Below are 16,880 nucleotides of genomic sequence, written 5' to 3'. Positions count from 1 at the left end.
CAACCAGAATCATCTATTAATTGCTATCATTCAGTTCAAGTTCAGATTAAGGCCAATGGCCACCTAGCTTGAAGCCACTCTGCTCACAAACTTAGGCCCAAGCTTTTCAGTGTCTACCTGGAAAGAAATGAGTTAGACCTCTCACTGGGGCCCATACAGACTGTCTGGGTACTGACACTGTCTACTCCCTATTCCACTTCCCTATACCCAGTCCCATCCCACCTAACGAGGGCCTGGATCATTTCCATAGCAGTAGCCCAAAGGGGTATGGTGTGTATATACAACCTTCAGCACCATCCCTTCATTTCTCTTCATCACTTACTCACTAATCCTTCCTGGAGTTATTAAGGATCCAATGTAATTTTATACAAATTTACAAACTGAAGACATGAAGTCATCTATATTCTTATTTTACTGTAGTCTAAACATTTTATGGAGTTATTCTCGGGTCAGAGGACTCTGTGGCACATATTTATAAAAAGAGCAAAATAAATGCTCACTGGAAAAATAAAGTACTAGCTAGATATCCTACCAGGAATATTTGACCCTAGCTGCCAAGTTTTTAACTCTGCAAATACTTGGAGTCATTAATAACGTATACTCATTTTATTCATAATTTGTAATGTTTCAGGATACCAAAAGTAGTTCTAATGATGGTTGAATATAACAAAAAATTTTAACCTTAAGACATCCACTGATCCATCTCATTCAACGGCAATATTCAACGTTAAAAGGAGCATAAAAACAAACATGCACACAGCTGCACAGTTTTCATAAATGTCTATTTCATTATTGGTGGGTAGCGCATTTAACAGTTAAATACATTTAAATAATGTATAGGTGACTGCATGACTGCAGTATTGGTAACTAGATAGACAACCAATTGAACTAGAAACCAGCTAACAAGTAACTGTCTAAATATTTAAAATACAGCTCTTGTTTAGATCATCCTTTGTTTTGATCACCTTCGGGGGGTGGGGTGGGGGAAGCCTGCTGGTCACACTGGAAATATATTAAGGCCAAATCTTCTGATACCCATTTCCAGAGGTTTCTTTCAGCTGAATTAAGCCTCCAATTCCAGGGCAAGCCCAAGTTTGTGGCCTCCAGCATTAATGCTCTTCCCGTCTACCAGGGCAGACAGTGTAAGCTTCACACCTGTAAACAAAAGCAGACAACCATCATGTACCTGCAACACCTCATGGGAGTCAGCAGTCACCTCACAGCCTGTCACTTTTTCTCAGCTTGTCAGCTGACCTACAGTGCCAACCACCAGAGGGCACTTGGGATACCTGATAGACCAGGCAATTCATTTGGCACGATCCTGAGCAAGGAAAGCATCAAGTCACAGAGCATAAAAATGTTAATAAAGCTCAAACAGGAAAAAAAAAAAACCAACTCAAAATAGCTCTAGAAAACACAATCATGTTCAATGCACTATCCAGACTAAAAGACAATTTGGACCCCAGGAAAGGAAAAGCTACAATTAAGACACATTCTGGGACAAGTAGGGAGATGTGCACATTGACTATATATTAGGTATTATTTTAAACTGTTCATTTCTTTACCTATGAAAACAGTGCTGTAGTTATGATGTCTTTAAAGCGATGCAGTTAAAAATGTCTTACTCTCATATGTATGCTAGGGCTGGTGTGTCTGTATGTTTGCAAAATATACATTTAATTTGTAAGAATATGTGGGTAAAAAAAAGAGACAAGGATTATGTATACAGACAAGGAGAGAGAACACACAGTAAATGTTAGTAACTGGTCAGTGTAGGGAAGACGAGTGTTCATGGCACCATTCTTTTCTTCAGGTTTCAGAGTAGTCAAAGTATGGGGGAAAGGCTGCAAGTGCTTCAGAACCTTGCTAATCAAATGCTGGTTCAAGAGCCAGTGACACCGGCATCACCTAAGAGCGTGTTAGAAAGACAGAACCCCATGCCCCAGATCTATGGATTCTAGTAAGATTCCCAAAGTGATTCAGGCACCTTATTAGAGAAGTACTGCTCTGGAAAACAAGCAAGGCTCCAATTATTATGTAAAGTAAATGAGACTCTAGAGATCAAACAACCAAAGCAATGAGTGAACAATGACTGGAGAAATAAAAATTACTACAAGGCATTTCAGGCACAAGTCAAGAAAGTAAGTAACCAGTCTTGTGCTATGAAAGACAATGTTGGCATGCTAAACCATTTAGGGAAATGTCGTCATAGCTACAACTTCCAAATAGCCCAGCATTAAACAAAAAAAAGAATAGAATATTATAGCAAAAGGTAAACATGTGTTCATTGTACTTCTGTCAATTCTTCAGTATGTCTGCAAGGTTTACAAAAGAAGCTAAGAAATGAAAACTGATTTTGAAAATACTATCAGAACAATCCTTAAAACTTACCAGGCCTCAGAGTCTGAGTATAGCCCACTCCAATTAAACTAGAGTTGTTGACTTTTGCCTAAGATAAAATGCAAAAACAAACGTAAGACAAATTTTTGAATGGAGAGACAAAGGCCCTAGGTATTTCCCTATCATGCAATCATGACATGTTCACTTTTCCATGTGAGGTAATAGTTTAATATTGTATTAAGTTAAGCAAAAACCTTTTCATACTGTTCAAGGCAAGAATACCGAACTGGTTTGCCGTTCCCTTCTCCAGTGGACTACATTTTGTCAAAACTCTGCCATAACCTGTCCATCTTGGGTGGCCCTACATGGCATGGCTCATAGTTTTCTTGAGCTAGACAAGGCTGTTGTGGTCCATGTGATCAGTTTGACTAGTTTTCTGTGATTGTGGTTTTCATTCTGTCTGCACTCTGATGGATAAGGATAAGAGGCTTATGGAAGCTTCCTGATAGGAGACTGACTGAGGGGGGAAACTGGGTTTTGTTCTGATGGGTGGGCCATGTTCAGTAAATCTTTAATCCAATTTTCTACTGATGGGCGGGGCTGCGTTCCCTCCCTGTTGCTTGACCTAGGCCAAACTATGGTGGAGGTGATGATGTGAGAGTTGGACTCTAAAGAAAGCTGAGTGCCGAAGAATTGATGCTTTTAAACTGTGGTGCTGGAGAAGACTCTTGAGCGTCCTAAGGACTGCAAGGAGATCCAACCAGTCCATCCTAAAGGAAATCAGTCCTGAATATTCATTGGAAGGACTGATGCTGAAGCTCCAATACTTCAGCCACCGATGTGAAGAACTGACTCATAGGGAAAGACCCTGATGCTGGGAAAGACTGAAGTCGGGAGAAGAGGACAACACAGGACGAGATGGTTGGATGGCATCACCAACGTGATGGACATGAGTTTCAGTAGGCTCCAGGAGTTGGTGATGGAGAGGGAAGCCTGGCGTGCTGCAGTCCATGGGGTTGCAAAGCCGGACACAACAAAGCAATTGAACTGAACTGAACTGAAGCAAAAATCAGGCCCCACTTAATTCTTATCTACTAAACTCAAATTGTCAGCAGGACACAAAACTCTTGCTATCTTTGAGGACCCTAAATTGTCTACAGAGCTCAAAATCCTAAGTACTTGCATAAAAATTGTTCTTGCTGAATCTAACACAACAAAACCACACCAGAATGTGAGTAATGGAAGTTTACCAGGCTAACTACACAACATGACATACACACCACCTTCACGATATGGCGTGTGTATAAATTTGTGACTATGACACACACCACTTTTAAGGGTCTTCCTTAAGAATCTAAACCATGCATGTTCTAAATCTCCGAATGATAAGCACTTCCTCTGAAGAAACAGACTGACTACAACTTCTTTACCTCACTTTCCTACACCTCTCATGAACAAACCTGGGTCCTGGCTGCATGTAACTAGACTGTGCTTCAGAAGATATTCTGACGGAGCACTGCTGACCAGTCCAGATCCCTACCCTCCCTGTACAATTCCACTATTTTAGGATTTTAGTCACAGACTTTCAAAGGCTACGAGGAATTCTGGAGAGCAAGACAGGGTCAGAAGCTTCTAGCTCCATTCTTTCCCATTTCTAAGACCATTAAGCCACACCAGAGGCCTATGGCTGTAATGGGATCATCTCATCCCAATCTCCATGGCCTAGGCTGCCTAGGCAGGTACCTTTGCTCTTCAGCATTTTGAGCGCTATGGAAACAAAAAGGTAGCAACAAGCAGAGCTTGACATACAGGCAAAAATCACATAAACGACACTTGTGCTCACTTGGCGCTATAGCCAAGTCTTCACGAGCCTCCGATGACCACGTGAGTTAGTTATCTAAGGCAGAAATGCGCACAAGTAACCATCTTGCACCAAACGAATCAAGGGTGCTGAGTAGTTCAGTCACGTCCAACTGTTTGTGACCCTGTGAACTGCAGCCCGCCCAGCTCCTCAGTCCACGGAATTTTTCTAGGTAAGAATACTGGAGTGGGTTGCCCTTCCCTTCTTCAGAGGGTCTTCACAACCCAGGGGTCAAACTTGCGTCTCCTGCATTAGCAGGCGATTCTTTACCACTGCGCCTCTTGGGAAGCCTGCCAAACAAATCAAGAGCCCAGACAATAAAACAGCTCCTACTATTTCAGGAATCAACCACAAAACTGATGGAGCATTATGCAAGGCTTCAAGGGTGATGCTTGATTATAGTAACAGCAGCACAACTTAGGTGGGATATGCTAAATACATTTCCAAATTAATCCTCAGAAGTCATTCACTGAAACACAAGTCCCAAGCTGCATTCTTCCCATTTTAGACTGAAAGTTGCATCTTCTGCTGGTATTGAACCTGTGAGGGTGCCAGAAACATACATTTGAAAAGAACAGCAATGCAGCTACCACAGTATAGTGTGGATCCTGAGGGTTTTACTGCTAAGGTGTAGTTAGAAACAGAGAAGGGGAAAATAAATGAATCACTGTTTTGCCAATGGGAAAAGCATTCTGGGTGCTTCTCATTCTCTCTGATAACAACTCTGCTAAGAAACAAGAATGGGGTTAAAACTTAATTACCTAAACTATTAAAACATATTGTCCCCAGGAATGAAGATCATTTTATGTAACAGAAGTAACTCTCATGAAGGTTTAATTCTCATTCCAGCAAAAACAGTGCCTGACCTGTAACCAACCAACACACAGAATAGTTACTGATCTGCCTGACATTGGAGCCGGTGCTCCATACCCTCAGACACTGCACTCCCTCCTACCACAATCCACTATGACTGAAGGAAGAAACAGCAGAAAATGTCCAAGGACAGGACTAGGGTGGCCATGCAACTCAATTAACCTGAGGTAAAGGGGAGGAAGTTTCTGTAGGACTTCCAGTGCTAACGCTGGGATAGTCCCAGGCAAAGCAAAATGAGCTACCTGGACACCCTAGACAGGAGGGAAACTGAAAGACTTGCATGTCCAGTCCTGGACTATCCTTACTTCCTTCCCTCCCTAGCAGTGGACTAAGTCCTTCTCCTCTCCAAGCTTTAGCTTTTTCACCTGCAAAACAGCATGTGTACCACTGGCTGCTGAGATCAAATCAGAAGATATTTTGTAAACCATTAAAGTCAGACACAAAGTAACATAATACTATTAGTTCCCAGCAAGAATGAGAACTGCCCAGGGCCCAAAACATTGGCTTCCCTGGGCCTGGACAGGATTGGGGCTCACAGTTATCATCTATAGTATTTCAGTGGGCTTCCCAGGTGGCTCAGACGGTAAAGAATCTGCCTGCAATGCAGGAGTTCTGGGTTTAATTCCTGGGTCGGGAAGATGCCCTCGAGAAAGGAACGGCAACAGTATTCTTGCCTGGAGAATCCCATGGACAAAGGGCCTGACGGGCTACAGTCCACGGGGTCGAAGAGGGTCAGACACGAATGAGCGACCAACAGTTTCACTTTTCGTACTACTTCAGTAGCTTGGAGGTTAATTAAAACACACTCCTGTGGCCTGGATAGCAAACATCTAACACTATCTCCACAGAACACCAGCATTCCAAGCTCTAATCTCAATCTGTGTATAAACTGTGGTTCACAATTACAATTTCCAACCACAGTTACAATTTTCAACACAATCTAATAGACCCAAAGATTAAGTCCCACAATGAAAATCCCATTCTAAGCCCACAAGAGTACTTACAGAAATGGAAGCAGTGGGATCCAGTTGATATTTAGCTGCAATTCCAAAGCGAGTGCAGTTGGTTCCTGATGTCCAAGCAAGGTTTACTGAAGTGTCAAGATCTTCACATACTTTCTGATAAATTGATCCTCCAAATTCTGTACCATCATTGCTATGAGATATTTTAAATTAGTCAATCTAGACCAGACGACGTAATAATGTCTAAGGCACATGGCTGACACTATAGCATTACATTTAAATAGAAGCCATTGCTTACATGGGTCTCTAGTGTTTCACTAAAAACTTTCAAGTTTTAAAAACATGAATTGGTCAAATAAATCATGGTATATCCATTCAGCAGAATTACCACGCAGCCACGAACAATCACTAAGAATACATAACACGAACAATCACTAAGAATACATAACGCTACAGGAAAATGATCGTGATACATGAACGTAGTGCAGAAGGTTATGAAACAGTCTTTCTGGCATGTATTTTATATACACACATATAAAAAGGTGAAACATCAAAGCATTAATAGTTAACAAAAATTATATATCTAGGTGGTGGGATTATGGACAATCCTGGTTTTCTTCTTTTACTTCTGTTACATACCAATGCATCATTTTTGTAAGGGAAAGAATTCTTTAAGTCCTTTCCACATATCCATTTACTTTGGGTTAAGAAAAAACTCTATACACTTTAGGCAATCCTGTCAAACGAGCACCTTACGCATCACAGACAATCACATGGAAGCACCAGTACAATCGGCAGAATCTTAGCTTTTTTCCCTGGCCACACTGTGCAGCTCGTGGCATCTCAGTTCCCCGCCCAGGGACTGAACTCAGGCCATGGCACTGAAAGCGCCAAATTCTAACCAGTAGACCACCAAGGAGAACCCGTCTTAGCCTCTTCCAAAACTCCCAAGCACATCAAGCCTCATGTGAAATGAACATTTACTTTACTCTCTCAGCAAAAAAATTCAGAGTAACATTTTTATACAGAGTAACATTTCTATACACTTCTGAGAGGGCACTCAAGAAATGCCCAAAGATGATCTTTTTTGGACATCAACACCACTCTGAGGTCCCACATCATAATATCCCAAAAAAGAAATACTCACACATTAGTGTGTAGCTGGAAGTCCCCAGTCCTGTAGCCCACTGCAAAGTTATTCCTTGTCAGCTTTGATTTGGCACTGTCAAAGGTCATCTGGTACCCAGCAAGCCAGCCCTCATAACCGAAGACAGCCGAACCATGGATTGCAGGCCCAGCAAAATCAAAGTCAACATCACAACCGAGGTTTATACATTCCCTCTTGTAAGAAGACTTGATTTTACCACTTTTCTTTCTAGAAAAAGAACAAACTGACTTAAAACTGATGCCAGTAAAAACAGATTTATAGACAGAGGGTACAAAATAGATTTAAATCAATCTCACTATAATGGGGAGTAGAGACATACTTCATTGTTTTATTGAAGTTCACTTTATAGTACTTCCCCACACACACGAAAATTAAGGGTTTACAGCAACCCTGAATCAAGCAAATCTGTTGGTGTTTTTTCCAACAGCATCTGTTCACTTTGTGCCTCTGTGTCACGTTTTGGTAATTCTCACATTTCAAACATTTTTATTATTACTATCTTTGTAACAGTGATCTGTGGTCACTGATCTTTTGATGTTACTACTGAAGGCTCAGACGAAGGTTGGCATTTTAAGTATTTTTTTTTTTTTATTCTTCCAATTTTATTTTATTTTTAAACTTTACATAATTGTATTAGTTTTGCCAAATATCAAAATGAATCCACCACAGGTATACATGTGTTCCCCATCCCGAACCCTCCTCCCTCCTCCCTCCCCATACCATCCCTCTGGGCCGTCCCAGTGCACCAGCCCCAAGCATCCAGCATCGTGCATCGAACCTGGACTGGCAACTCGTTTCCTACATGATATTTTACATGTTTCATTGCCATTCTCCCAAATCTTCCCACCCTCTCCCTCTCCCACAGAGTCCATAAGACTGTTCTATACATCAGTGTCTCTTTTGCTGTCTCGTACACCGGGTTATTGTTACCATCTTTCTAAATTCCATATATATGCGTTAGTATACTGTATTTATGTTTTTCCTTCTGGCTTACTTCACTCTGTATAATAGGCTCCAGTTTCATCCACCTCATTAGAACTGATTCAAATGTATTCTTTTTAATGGCTGAGTAATACTCCATTGTGTATATGTACCACAGCTTTCTTATCCATTCATCTGCTGATGGACATCTAGGTTGCTTCCATGTCTTGGCTATTATAAACAGTGCTGCGATGAACATTGGGGTACACGTGTCTCTTTCCCTTCTGGTTTCCTCAGTGTGTATGCCCAGCAGTGGGGTTGCTGGATCATAAGGCAGTTCTATTTTCAGTTTTTTAAGGAATCTCCACACTGTTCTCCATAGTGGCTGTACTAGTTTGCATTCCCACCAACAGTGTAAGAGGGTTCCCTTTTCTCCACACCCTCTCCAGCATTTATTGCTTGTAGACTTTTGGATCGCAGCCATTCTGACTGGTGTGAAATGGTACCTCATAAGTATTTTTTAATTAAGGTATCAGTTCAGTCACTCAGTCACGTCTGACTCTTTGCGACCCCATGGACTGCAGCATGCCAGGCTTTCTTCACACTCAAGTCCATCAAGTCAGTGATGCCATCCAAATTAAGGTATGTATATTGTTTTTCCCCCAACATAATGCTATTTTACACTTACTAGTCAATATTCTAGTGTAAATGCAACTTTTATATGCACTGGGAAACTAGAAAATCTGGAAGACTTGCTTTTTCACAATATTCACTTTACTACGATGATCTGGAACCAAACTTCCAATATCTCTAAGGTATGCCTCCAAACAGGTAGCAAGATAATCATAAGAGGCTAAAAAAAGAAAAAAAAAACCCACAGCTCAATGAACTAAAAGCCAAAGGCACTTGGGGTGACTAGACTGCCACCACTATAGGAAGAATGCTTTGCAGAGCTGCTATCAGTCACAAAAACCTATTAAAAAAAAATGTTCATTCCAAGTTAGTGCCACAGTGATAAAAGGCAAATAGCTGAAGGCAAGCCAAGAACCATACTGCTCATGCTCCAAAGGCAAAAACAGAAACTTGCCAACACACGGCACCTGAATGTGTACCTTCCTTAAATACACCAAAGAAAGCTTTAAACTTAAAGCAGATAAAAATGCCCATGCTTACCCTGTGTTTGGTGAAAAGGTGGTATCAAATGTCAGTTTCAAACCTTGGCAAATCTATTTCAAGAGAAAAACAATTTTTTTTCAGTTTATTTCCTTTTTGAAACACAAAAATAAAATAATTAATACTAAAGCACATTTTCAAAATGTTACCTGGTCTTCAATAGCGATTTCTGTTCCCAGAGTGTTATCAGTGTTCCACTTTTCTGTGAAAGTCAGACCATACTCACACCATTTATATTTGGTCTCCAAGGTCCCAGTAACTTTACCAGTGTCTGTATTAGATGAACCAGATGTTGAGAATTCCTAACAAGACAATAAAAAAGTTCAGAAACTTTCTTGTAAGCCTACAATAATATACTTTCTAACTTACACAAATCCACTGAAACCCTTAGTAATTCACTAATACCTTTTTCTAGCTTCCCAAACACTCCTAACCCTCTGCTACTGAGTAAATACAAGAATGACAAACTAGCCTGTTAATTACTGACTACCATCTTGTTACTGCTGACATTTTCAACCAACGAATCAAAAGTTACTGGAATATGATTCTCAAGTGAACAACAAACTATAAAGTTTTTAAGGAAATTTCTGCTTAAGTGATTCTGAGTTTCAAAAAAAAAAAAAAAAATCAGTGTGGGGAGAGGGATAGTGAATGGGTATTTTAGAACTGCTTCCAATCTACCCAATATTCAATGAAACACTAAATAGGTCAGTATGGCTAATCATAGACTCCCTCCATTAAAATCAGTTTACACACAATTTACTATGAAATGGTCCCTGAAAACCCCTAAAAGGAAAAGCACTCCACTGAAAGAATCTATGACACAAAGTTTTTAATTCTTTGGTAACCTCAATATTCAGTTTTTCTGACATAGTCTTCTTCAGGTTCTACGTCTTTCCAATCATCTTTCACATTTTCAATAAAAAAAAAAATTGGTGGCAGGAAATTCCTTGTAACTGGTTCATATCATCCATAATATGAACTATACTCTGTAGAACAGATAATCAGTAAAGAAAAATCTGTGCAGTGACTGATTTAAAATATATCACATAATCTTCTGTTTGTAGCAAATATAAATAACTTGCCAATCCCTAACTGTATACCAACTGAAAAGGAAGGTATAAAATGGAAAGAGCTTATCTGAAATTTAAAATCTGCTACAGATAATCCAGAAATCTAATCTTTATGAGCTCAGTATACAGGCAAGCAGTTGAACTCTTCCAAGATAAAATACTAAAATGCCTTGAGGGTTCTAATTTGACTACCAATGTTATACTCTATATGGGAAAGCCAAATTTAAAAATGGCTGATAATAAACTTTTTAGAGATAAGAAGAGAATTTCAACCTGAAATTGTGATACTTGCAGAATGCGGAAATATCCAAAACTATATCCATAGGAGAAAAGACCAATCATCTTTCACTTACAAAACATCAATTGTGTAACTGCTGCTCTGCAGTGACACAGACTCAATTCCTTAGGTCATATATACTACATAAGAGTCTTACATACTATCTCCTGAAATTACATGCTTTCATCAATAGAAACTGAGTTAAAGCTTGGCACTCAATGCCCATAGTAAAATGCACCAGATTGTGTTAGCAAGAACACTGGATATAAAATTAGGAGTCCTGATATCAAGTTCTGGCTGGCATTTACTAAATGAGTAACACTACGGAAGACACTTTTCCGGGTCTCAGTTACCACAACTTTAAAAAGTTTAAACCTCCTACCTCTGGAGGATTAAATGGGTCTGATTTTGTCAAAGTTTTGCATATTTTCATGTGCTCTACACAAAAGGATATTAAAAAGCAGAGACATTACTTTGTCAACAAAGGTCCATCTGGTCAAGGCTATGGTTTTTCCAGTGCTCATGTATGGATTTGAGAGTTGGACGCTAAAGAAAGCTGAGTGCAGAAGAATTGATCCTTTTGAACTGTGGTGTTGGAGAAGACTCTTGAGAGCCCCTTGGATTGCAGGAGATCCAACCAGTCCATCCTAAAGATCAGTCCTGGGTGTTCACTGGAAGGACTGATGTTGAAGCTGAAACTCCCAATAGTTTGGCCACCTGATATAATGAGCTGACTCATTTGAAAAGACCCTGATGCTGGGAAAGAGTGAGGGCAGGAGGAAAAGGGGACGACAGAGGATGAGATGGTTGGAGGGCATCATTGACTCAACTGACATGGGTTTGGGTGGACTCCGGGAGTTGGTGATGGACAGGGAGGCCTGGTGTGCTGCAGTTCATGGGGTCGCAAAGAGTCGGACACGACTGAACTGAACACAAAAGGAATGATTAAAATAATATAAAATATATGGAGCTGTGTTCTAACAGATACTTGAAATGTAAGTATGTATGAAATATCTATTCTTAACCCTGAGTGACAATGATTAATGATTCTTGAGGTCCCACCCAATAGCCCATAGACTGAGCTATGTCTATATGTATATTCATGCTGAGTACATGTCTAGGAGTGCTCAAGACATAAAATGAAGATCACACTATGATCTGGGACCAGAATTGGGTCAGATGACACCACCAGTAGAGCTTATATCTTTCACTCCTCATGAAGACACTTAGGCGTCTACATTCTGGGGTAACCTAGACATCTTTGCAATGCAGGTGAGAAAACAGAACCAGGCATTAATGGGACTACTTGGGGCCAGGTACCTATTTTAAGATCAGTATGTTTTTGAATTACATACATTAAATGTAAATTAAAACATACTGTATCTCATCAGGCTTCTCTAAACCCTTCATGTTCTTAAGTCTAATTTCATAAAATTCCTGTCCACAATAAGCCTTTCTTTTCAAACAAAGATTTTGATTTATCAAACAATCTAGTACTAGATATACTGCTCTGATTATTCCCCAGTTTAAAGTTGATTTTGTCCCTTCAGCCAGCAAGTAAAATTTTAAACACTAGAACTGAATCTTCTACTTTTTTTAAGAAGGGCTTTTGTGTTTCAGTAACTTGTTTAAAAGGGGCCAACAAGTTAGAAGAGTGAACACACACAAACACCAAGTCACTGCTTTCTGTAACCTGTTCCCCTGGGCTAGTAAGTCACTCACCCACACTGAATACTCAGGCTTCCTTTCTGACCAAAGAAACCAAACAGATGTGACCAATATAAAACCCCAGAAATCCAAATCTAGGCATTAAGAAACTATAAAATTATTAATTTACGTAAATACCAATTGCATACATTAAGGGAGTTAACTACAGAAAGAATTTATCTAAATAAATAACATTCAATATGCACACACTATACCCATCCCCTAAAGAATCTCAAAAAATTTTAGGAGAAAAAAAAATTGCACAAAATTTAATTTTACTTTACTCTCTTTGAGGGAGTTTGTTAAGCAGAATTAAGACATACAAATATCAAAATATTAACCTCTTTAAAAATACTCAAATTTAAGACTCTCTAAATTCACAAAATACAACTGGAAATTTCCCCCCAAGGAGGGCTGCTAGATTATGACCATTATATAAATAATCAGTACACCCAAATTAAGAGTTATTGAATATTTTTATGCCCAGGACTCTTAAGTATTTTTCCTTTTTTCAAAAGATATTTATTTATCTATTCATTTGCCTGTGTTGCGTCTCAGCTGCAGCATACAACATCCTCTTTTTGGTTACAGCATGCAGAATCCTTTAATTGTACCATGTGGGATCTAGTTCCCTGACCAGGGATCAAACCCAGGCCCCCTGCACTGCAGACATGAAGTTTCAGCCATTGGACCATCATGAAGTCCCCCTGAAGGCTTTTCAAAGGTATTAAATGGGCTACAAAAAAGTTTAACAAGTTTCCTACCTTCAAGCTTGCAATCTTACTGAGTAAACAGAATACCACAAGACTAAGTGTCTTTTCTGAATTTCTTGTGCATGGCTAAACACATGAAAATCAGAAATCATATCTAAAGCCAAAATAAATCAAGATAAAATTCTCTTAAAATGAAATTATCTTTTGCCTCTTCTTTAAAATAAAATGGGTAGACATCTTTCAGTTATGACTATTTTATGTGTTGAAGTTACATAAAAGTTTGTCAGAACTTATCAAATGCCCAACACTCACCACGCCGCTGCACGACTTTGTTTTCACATCCAGTTTCACCAACCCAAAACCTTCAAGTAGAAAGCAAAGAAGAACAAAATGATTCTTTTGTACAAAAAGATGCATACCAATGGCTGACTCTACATTAAAAAAGAAAAAGTTCACATATTTACAGGAAGATAAATATGTGTTAATACACAGTATCTAAATGAAAACAATTTTAATTATTCTATAAACTAACATGCAAAGGACAGAACATCTCCAGGAAGCTCTGCCTAGTGTGTCAATGTGTATTTGGCACCCATCCTCAAAAAGGCTTTCAAATCATTTTTAACAAAGCATGTACTAAAGAAAGCTTTTCAAACCTAAATATCAGATCAGACAATCGATTCAATTTAAATACGAGAATTGTCAACAACTTATAATACAGGCATTTACAACATTTGTCCTAAAGGCATACTGCATTTTGGGATTAATAATCTAAACAACTTCAAAAAGAGCTAAAAGGATAGGGAGGGTGGGGTATGAAACAAAATCTTCAAGAAAATCCAAATTTATTTGAAAAACCCCATAATCCTTCAGAAGTCACCACCATAAAAGCCAAAAACAGTAAAAAAAAAAAAACAAAAAAACAAACACATAATTCTAGTCAACCAAGGCCTAAACTGTATCATTCAAAGTAAATAAAAGCATAATTTTTTTTTTTTTCCCTTAAAGGTAAATTTCTTGAACTAAAGAAATGAAAAAATGGAGAAAACTGGGATGGAGGGGGAATGTAGACTCTTACGGTACTCTTTCACCAGGAAAGTTATCTGAAGAAATTATTCATTTCACCAAGCAGTACAAACTTACACATTTTCTAGAATTTTTTAAACAGTTCTTACCAAATCCTTTGTTGAATATATCTCTGGCAGCTTTGCCAAGGTCAGCATATGATGGAGGAATACACATTGCTGGTGGAAAGAAACATTCCTGTGTTAATGTCCTTGTTCTCCCAGTCTGCCCAAAAACTAGCTTAGGACCCACTGCTATCATTAAATCCAAGCAGGCCAACTTGGTTTTTGAAATCACTAGAAGCTACAATAAAACGACAATAAAACTCCATAAGCGAGATATCAGCACCAAAGGCTTATTTCTAAAATGGATAATAACAGTTAAGTAACTATACAAACTTGGGAAACTCCCTCCAGACTTTCTATTCCTAAATTTTCAGTGTTTATAACCTCACTTCCTAGGAAGGGACTAGTACAAAAAATCGAACACATACACATATATACCTATACGTAAAGATGTATCTGCCCAAATTCACTGGAATGGGCCAATTTAACCAAATGAGTTAAAATAAAATACTAACACATGTCCCCTTCCCTCCCCCATTTATCCTTTAGTATCCACACTGAGGCCAAAGCAATATTCTAGAATGGAAAGAGAAAAGTAATTCACATTTGGGCAACCTAAACACTGGAACTTAAAAAAATGCAGCTATATATGTTTAACTCAAGCTTCTGCATCAACTAAACATCCAATACACTTTAAACATATTAATATGACACTCAAGTCCTCGGCCAATGCTATGAGGCTTAAGGGCAAGCAATCTGAGCTCGCCACAACAGCTCATTCATTCTACACAGCGCGTCCACGCCCTTAGGAGCACATGTAATGACCTTGCGCTCTCAGAAGGGTGGTTACTACTTCCTCTAAAAAAGTGACCGGCCCAATCCTCCAAAGGCTGAATCTGACAAATAACTTTTTGCTTCTGAGTTCATCAAATGCACGTCCAAAAACTGAAGGTGAATGGGGCCACAGACCAACTCCCCAGGCCTAGTCCCCCTACCCAAAATCCGTGCCACTCACACCCTCCTCCGCAGAGCCAGGGAAGTCAGACAGTGGACTGGCTACCGAAAGGGGTGAGTTTACAAGCCCTTGGAAAGCATACAAGGAAAGAAGCTGCGGTTTTCTGGTCAACAGGCTTCGGCTGCCGGGACACCGGCGCCCCACCCCGCAGAGAACCCCGCTCGACTTACGCCGCGCGCAGTTCTGTCCGTAGGTCGCCATGGCGAGGCCGTGGGGAGAGGTGATCTGAGGGAGGGACAAGAAGTGCGGTCAGCGGGGGTCAAAAGCGAATCAAGGGGCCAGAAGGGGGTCTCAGATATCGGGAAAAGGGGCCGCGGGGCAGCGCGGCCATCTTAGGGAGTCAGGGCCGACCCCGAGTCCGACTCAGGCGTCTTGCTTGGCCGCCAGGGCCTAGGCCCAGGGTCCGAGTGAGGCGGGCGTGGTGGTACCTGGTGGTCTCCGGGGGGGAAGGGAAGGCGCCGCTGCCGCTCCGCTAGCAGCTGAGGCCGTTCAGTTCGCTCGGCGTCGGGCTGCAGCTGCCGCGGCTGGAGGGCGAAGTGAAGGAGACACCGTTCCGCCCGCCGCAACCCTGTCCTTCCCCCGCCAGGACCCTGCCGCTGCCCCTGGGGCTGCCCGCCGCGCCTGTCCCCGCAGCGCCGCCCCCTGCTCACTCCAACCTGCTCCGAAACGACCACGCGTCCCGAGCGCACCCGTTCCCCTGGGGTGGGCCGCCTCGGTCCCTCAGCGGGGGCCGGAGAAGTAAAAGCTGCCGGACCTTGGGTCAGGCAGCGACGAGGGCAGCCCCAGAGTCGAGGGGGCGGGGAACGGCGGAGGCAGCGCGGGGAGTAACGCGCGGCGGGGGATGGGGTGGAGGCCCCGCGCGCGCACGTCACGGGCAGGGCGGGGCGTCAGGCGCGTGCCTGCGCTGGGCTCGGCGCGACTGGGCGCGGCTGCATAGCCCCCGGTCACGTACATCTCTCCAACTCCCTTTCTCCCCTGTAGATCGCACACCCTGCAGAGCCAATCCCTAGTCTAGGAAGGAGTCAGCTGAGCACTACCTCTTTTACACTGTGCGTGTGCAGCGTGCGCTTCTGAAAAACCCTGTATGTCTCCTGGCCCAGGGAGAAAGGAGTGGAGCACAGGCGCACCTCCTGCTCCTCGGGCACTCCCTACTTCGTCCTGCCTCCCACCACGGTGTAATTGCCCTGCTGAGCAGGACTCGGCCTGAGGAGCTCTCTTGGGCTGCCCCTCCCTGAACAAACTTGAGCATGTCTCGGGGTGCCCCGCCTTGCCTCGATCCCCCGCCCCCACCCGGGCTAAGGCCCTAGGGTTCCTTTTCTGCCGCCTCTGTCCGGGTTAGAGGTAAGATTGCCTTACACGCTCAGAGCACTGAAGAGGTTTTAATGAGTCAATCCTGCTGGAAATTTTAGGAAACACGTTGACCAAGCATTAGAACGCTGCACACAAGTTCACTGGGTGTGCAAGAAGAGAACCAAGGGAATAAGAAAATGAGCCGTCTAATGCGATGTAAGTAGAGTCAGCTTAAGCTTCGGAATCTATTGCCAATATCAGCAATTTATCCCCTCTGTACCCCAGCTTCTTTTAAGTTTAAATGAGATGAAGTGGCCTTTAATAGCCATTAACAACCATAGACTATGAGCAAACCGTTTTTTCCTTCCCGGACTCTG

General features: G+C 41.5%; 1 protein-coding gene across 3 annotated transcripts; it reads right to left on the bottom strand.

The window, feature by feature from the left end:
• Nucleotides 1-763: 763 nt before the first annotated feature.
• VDAC2 (voltage dependent anion channel 2) lies at nucleotides 764-16,089 on the bottom strand. Of its 3 annotated transcripts, none has more exons than XM_061405850.1 (10): nucleotides 15,642-16,089; nucleotides 15,384-15,438; nucleotides 14,244-14,312; nucleotides 13,381-13,430; nucleotides 9,448-9,600; nucleotides 9,299-9,351; nucleotides 7,184-7,411; nucleotides 6,079-6,229; nucleotides 2,392-2,449; nucleotides 764-1,155 (listed from the first exon to the last, which is right to left on the bottom strand). In XM_061405850.1, the coding sequence occupies exons 2-10, from the start codon at nucleotides 15,412-15,414 to the stop codon at nucleotides 1,064-1,066; spliced, it is 885 nt and encodes a 294-aa protein (XP_061261834.1). In that variant the 5' UTR covers nucleotides 15,415-15,438; nucleotides 15,642-16,089; the 3' UTR covers nucleotides 764-1,063. The 3 variants fall into 3 exon arrangements, with proteins under 3 accessions (XP_061261834.1, XP_061261836.1, XP_061261837.1); XM_061405852.1 differs by having other exon boundaries at nucleotides 15,870-16,071; XM_061405853.1 differs by lacking the exons at nucleotides 15,384-15,438; nucleotides 15,642-16,089 and adding an exon at nucleotides 14,875-15,025.
• Nucleotides 16,090-16,880: the final 791 nt, after the last annotated feature.

This window comes from Bos javanicus, chromosome 28, assembly GCF_032452875.1.
Source record: "Bos javanicus breed banteng chromosome 28, ARS-OSU_banteng_1.0, whole genome shotgun sequence".
Lineage (NCBI taxonomy): Eukaryota > Metazoa > Chordata > Mammalia > Artiodactyla > Bovidae > Bos > Bos javanicus.
The sequence above is the reverse complement of the archived record's forward strand: the minus strand, read 5'-3'. Positions and strand labels throughout refer to the sequence as shown.

Excerpts from the sequence above, each read along its gene's own strand:
- VDAC2 (XM_061405853.1), bottom strand. The coding sequence starts at position 14,977 with ATGAGCTGTTGTGGCGAGCTCAGATTGCTTGCCCTTAAGCCTCATAGC. Across the intron at positions 13,431-14,243 it reads TATATTCAACAAAGGATTTG|GTTTTGGGTTGGTGAAACTG; the intron begins GTAAGAACTGTT and ends TTCTACTTGAAG. Across the intron at positions 1,156-2,391 it reads TACTCAGACTCTGAGGCCTG|GTGTGAAGCTTACACTGTCT; the intron begins GTAAGTTTTAAG and ends TTTTGTTTACAG.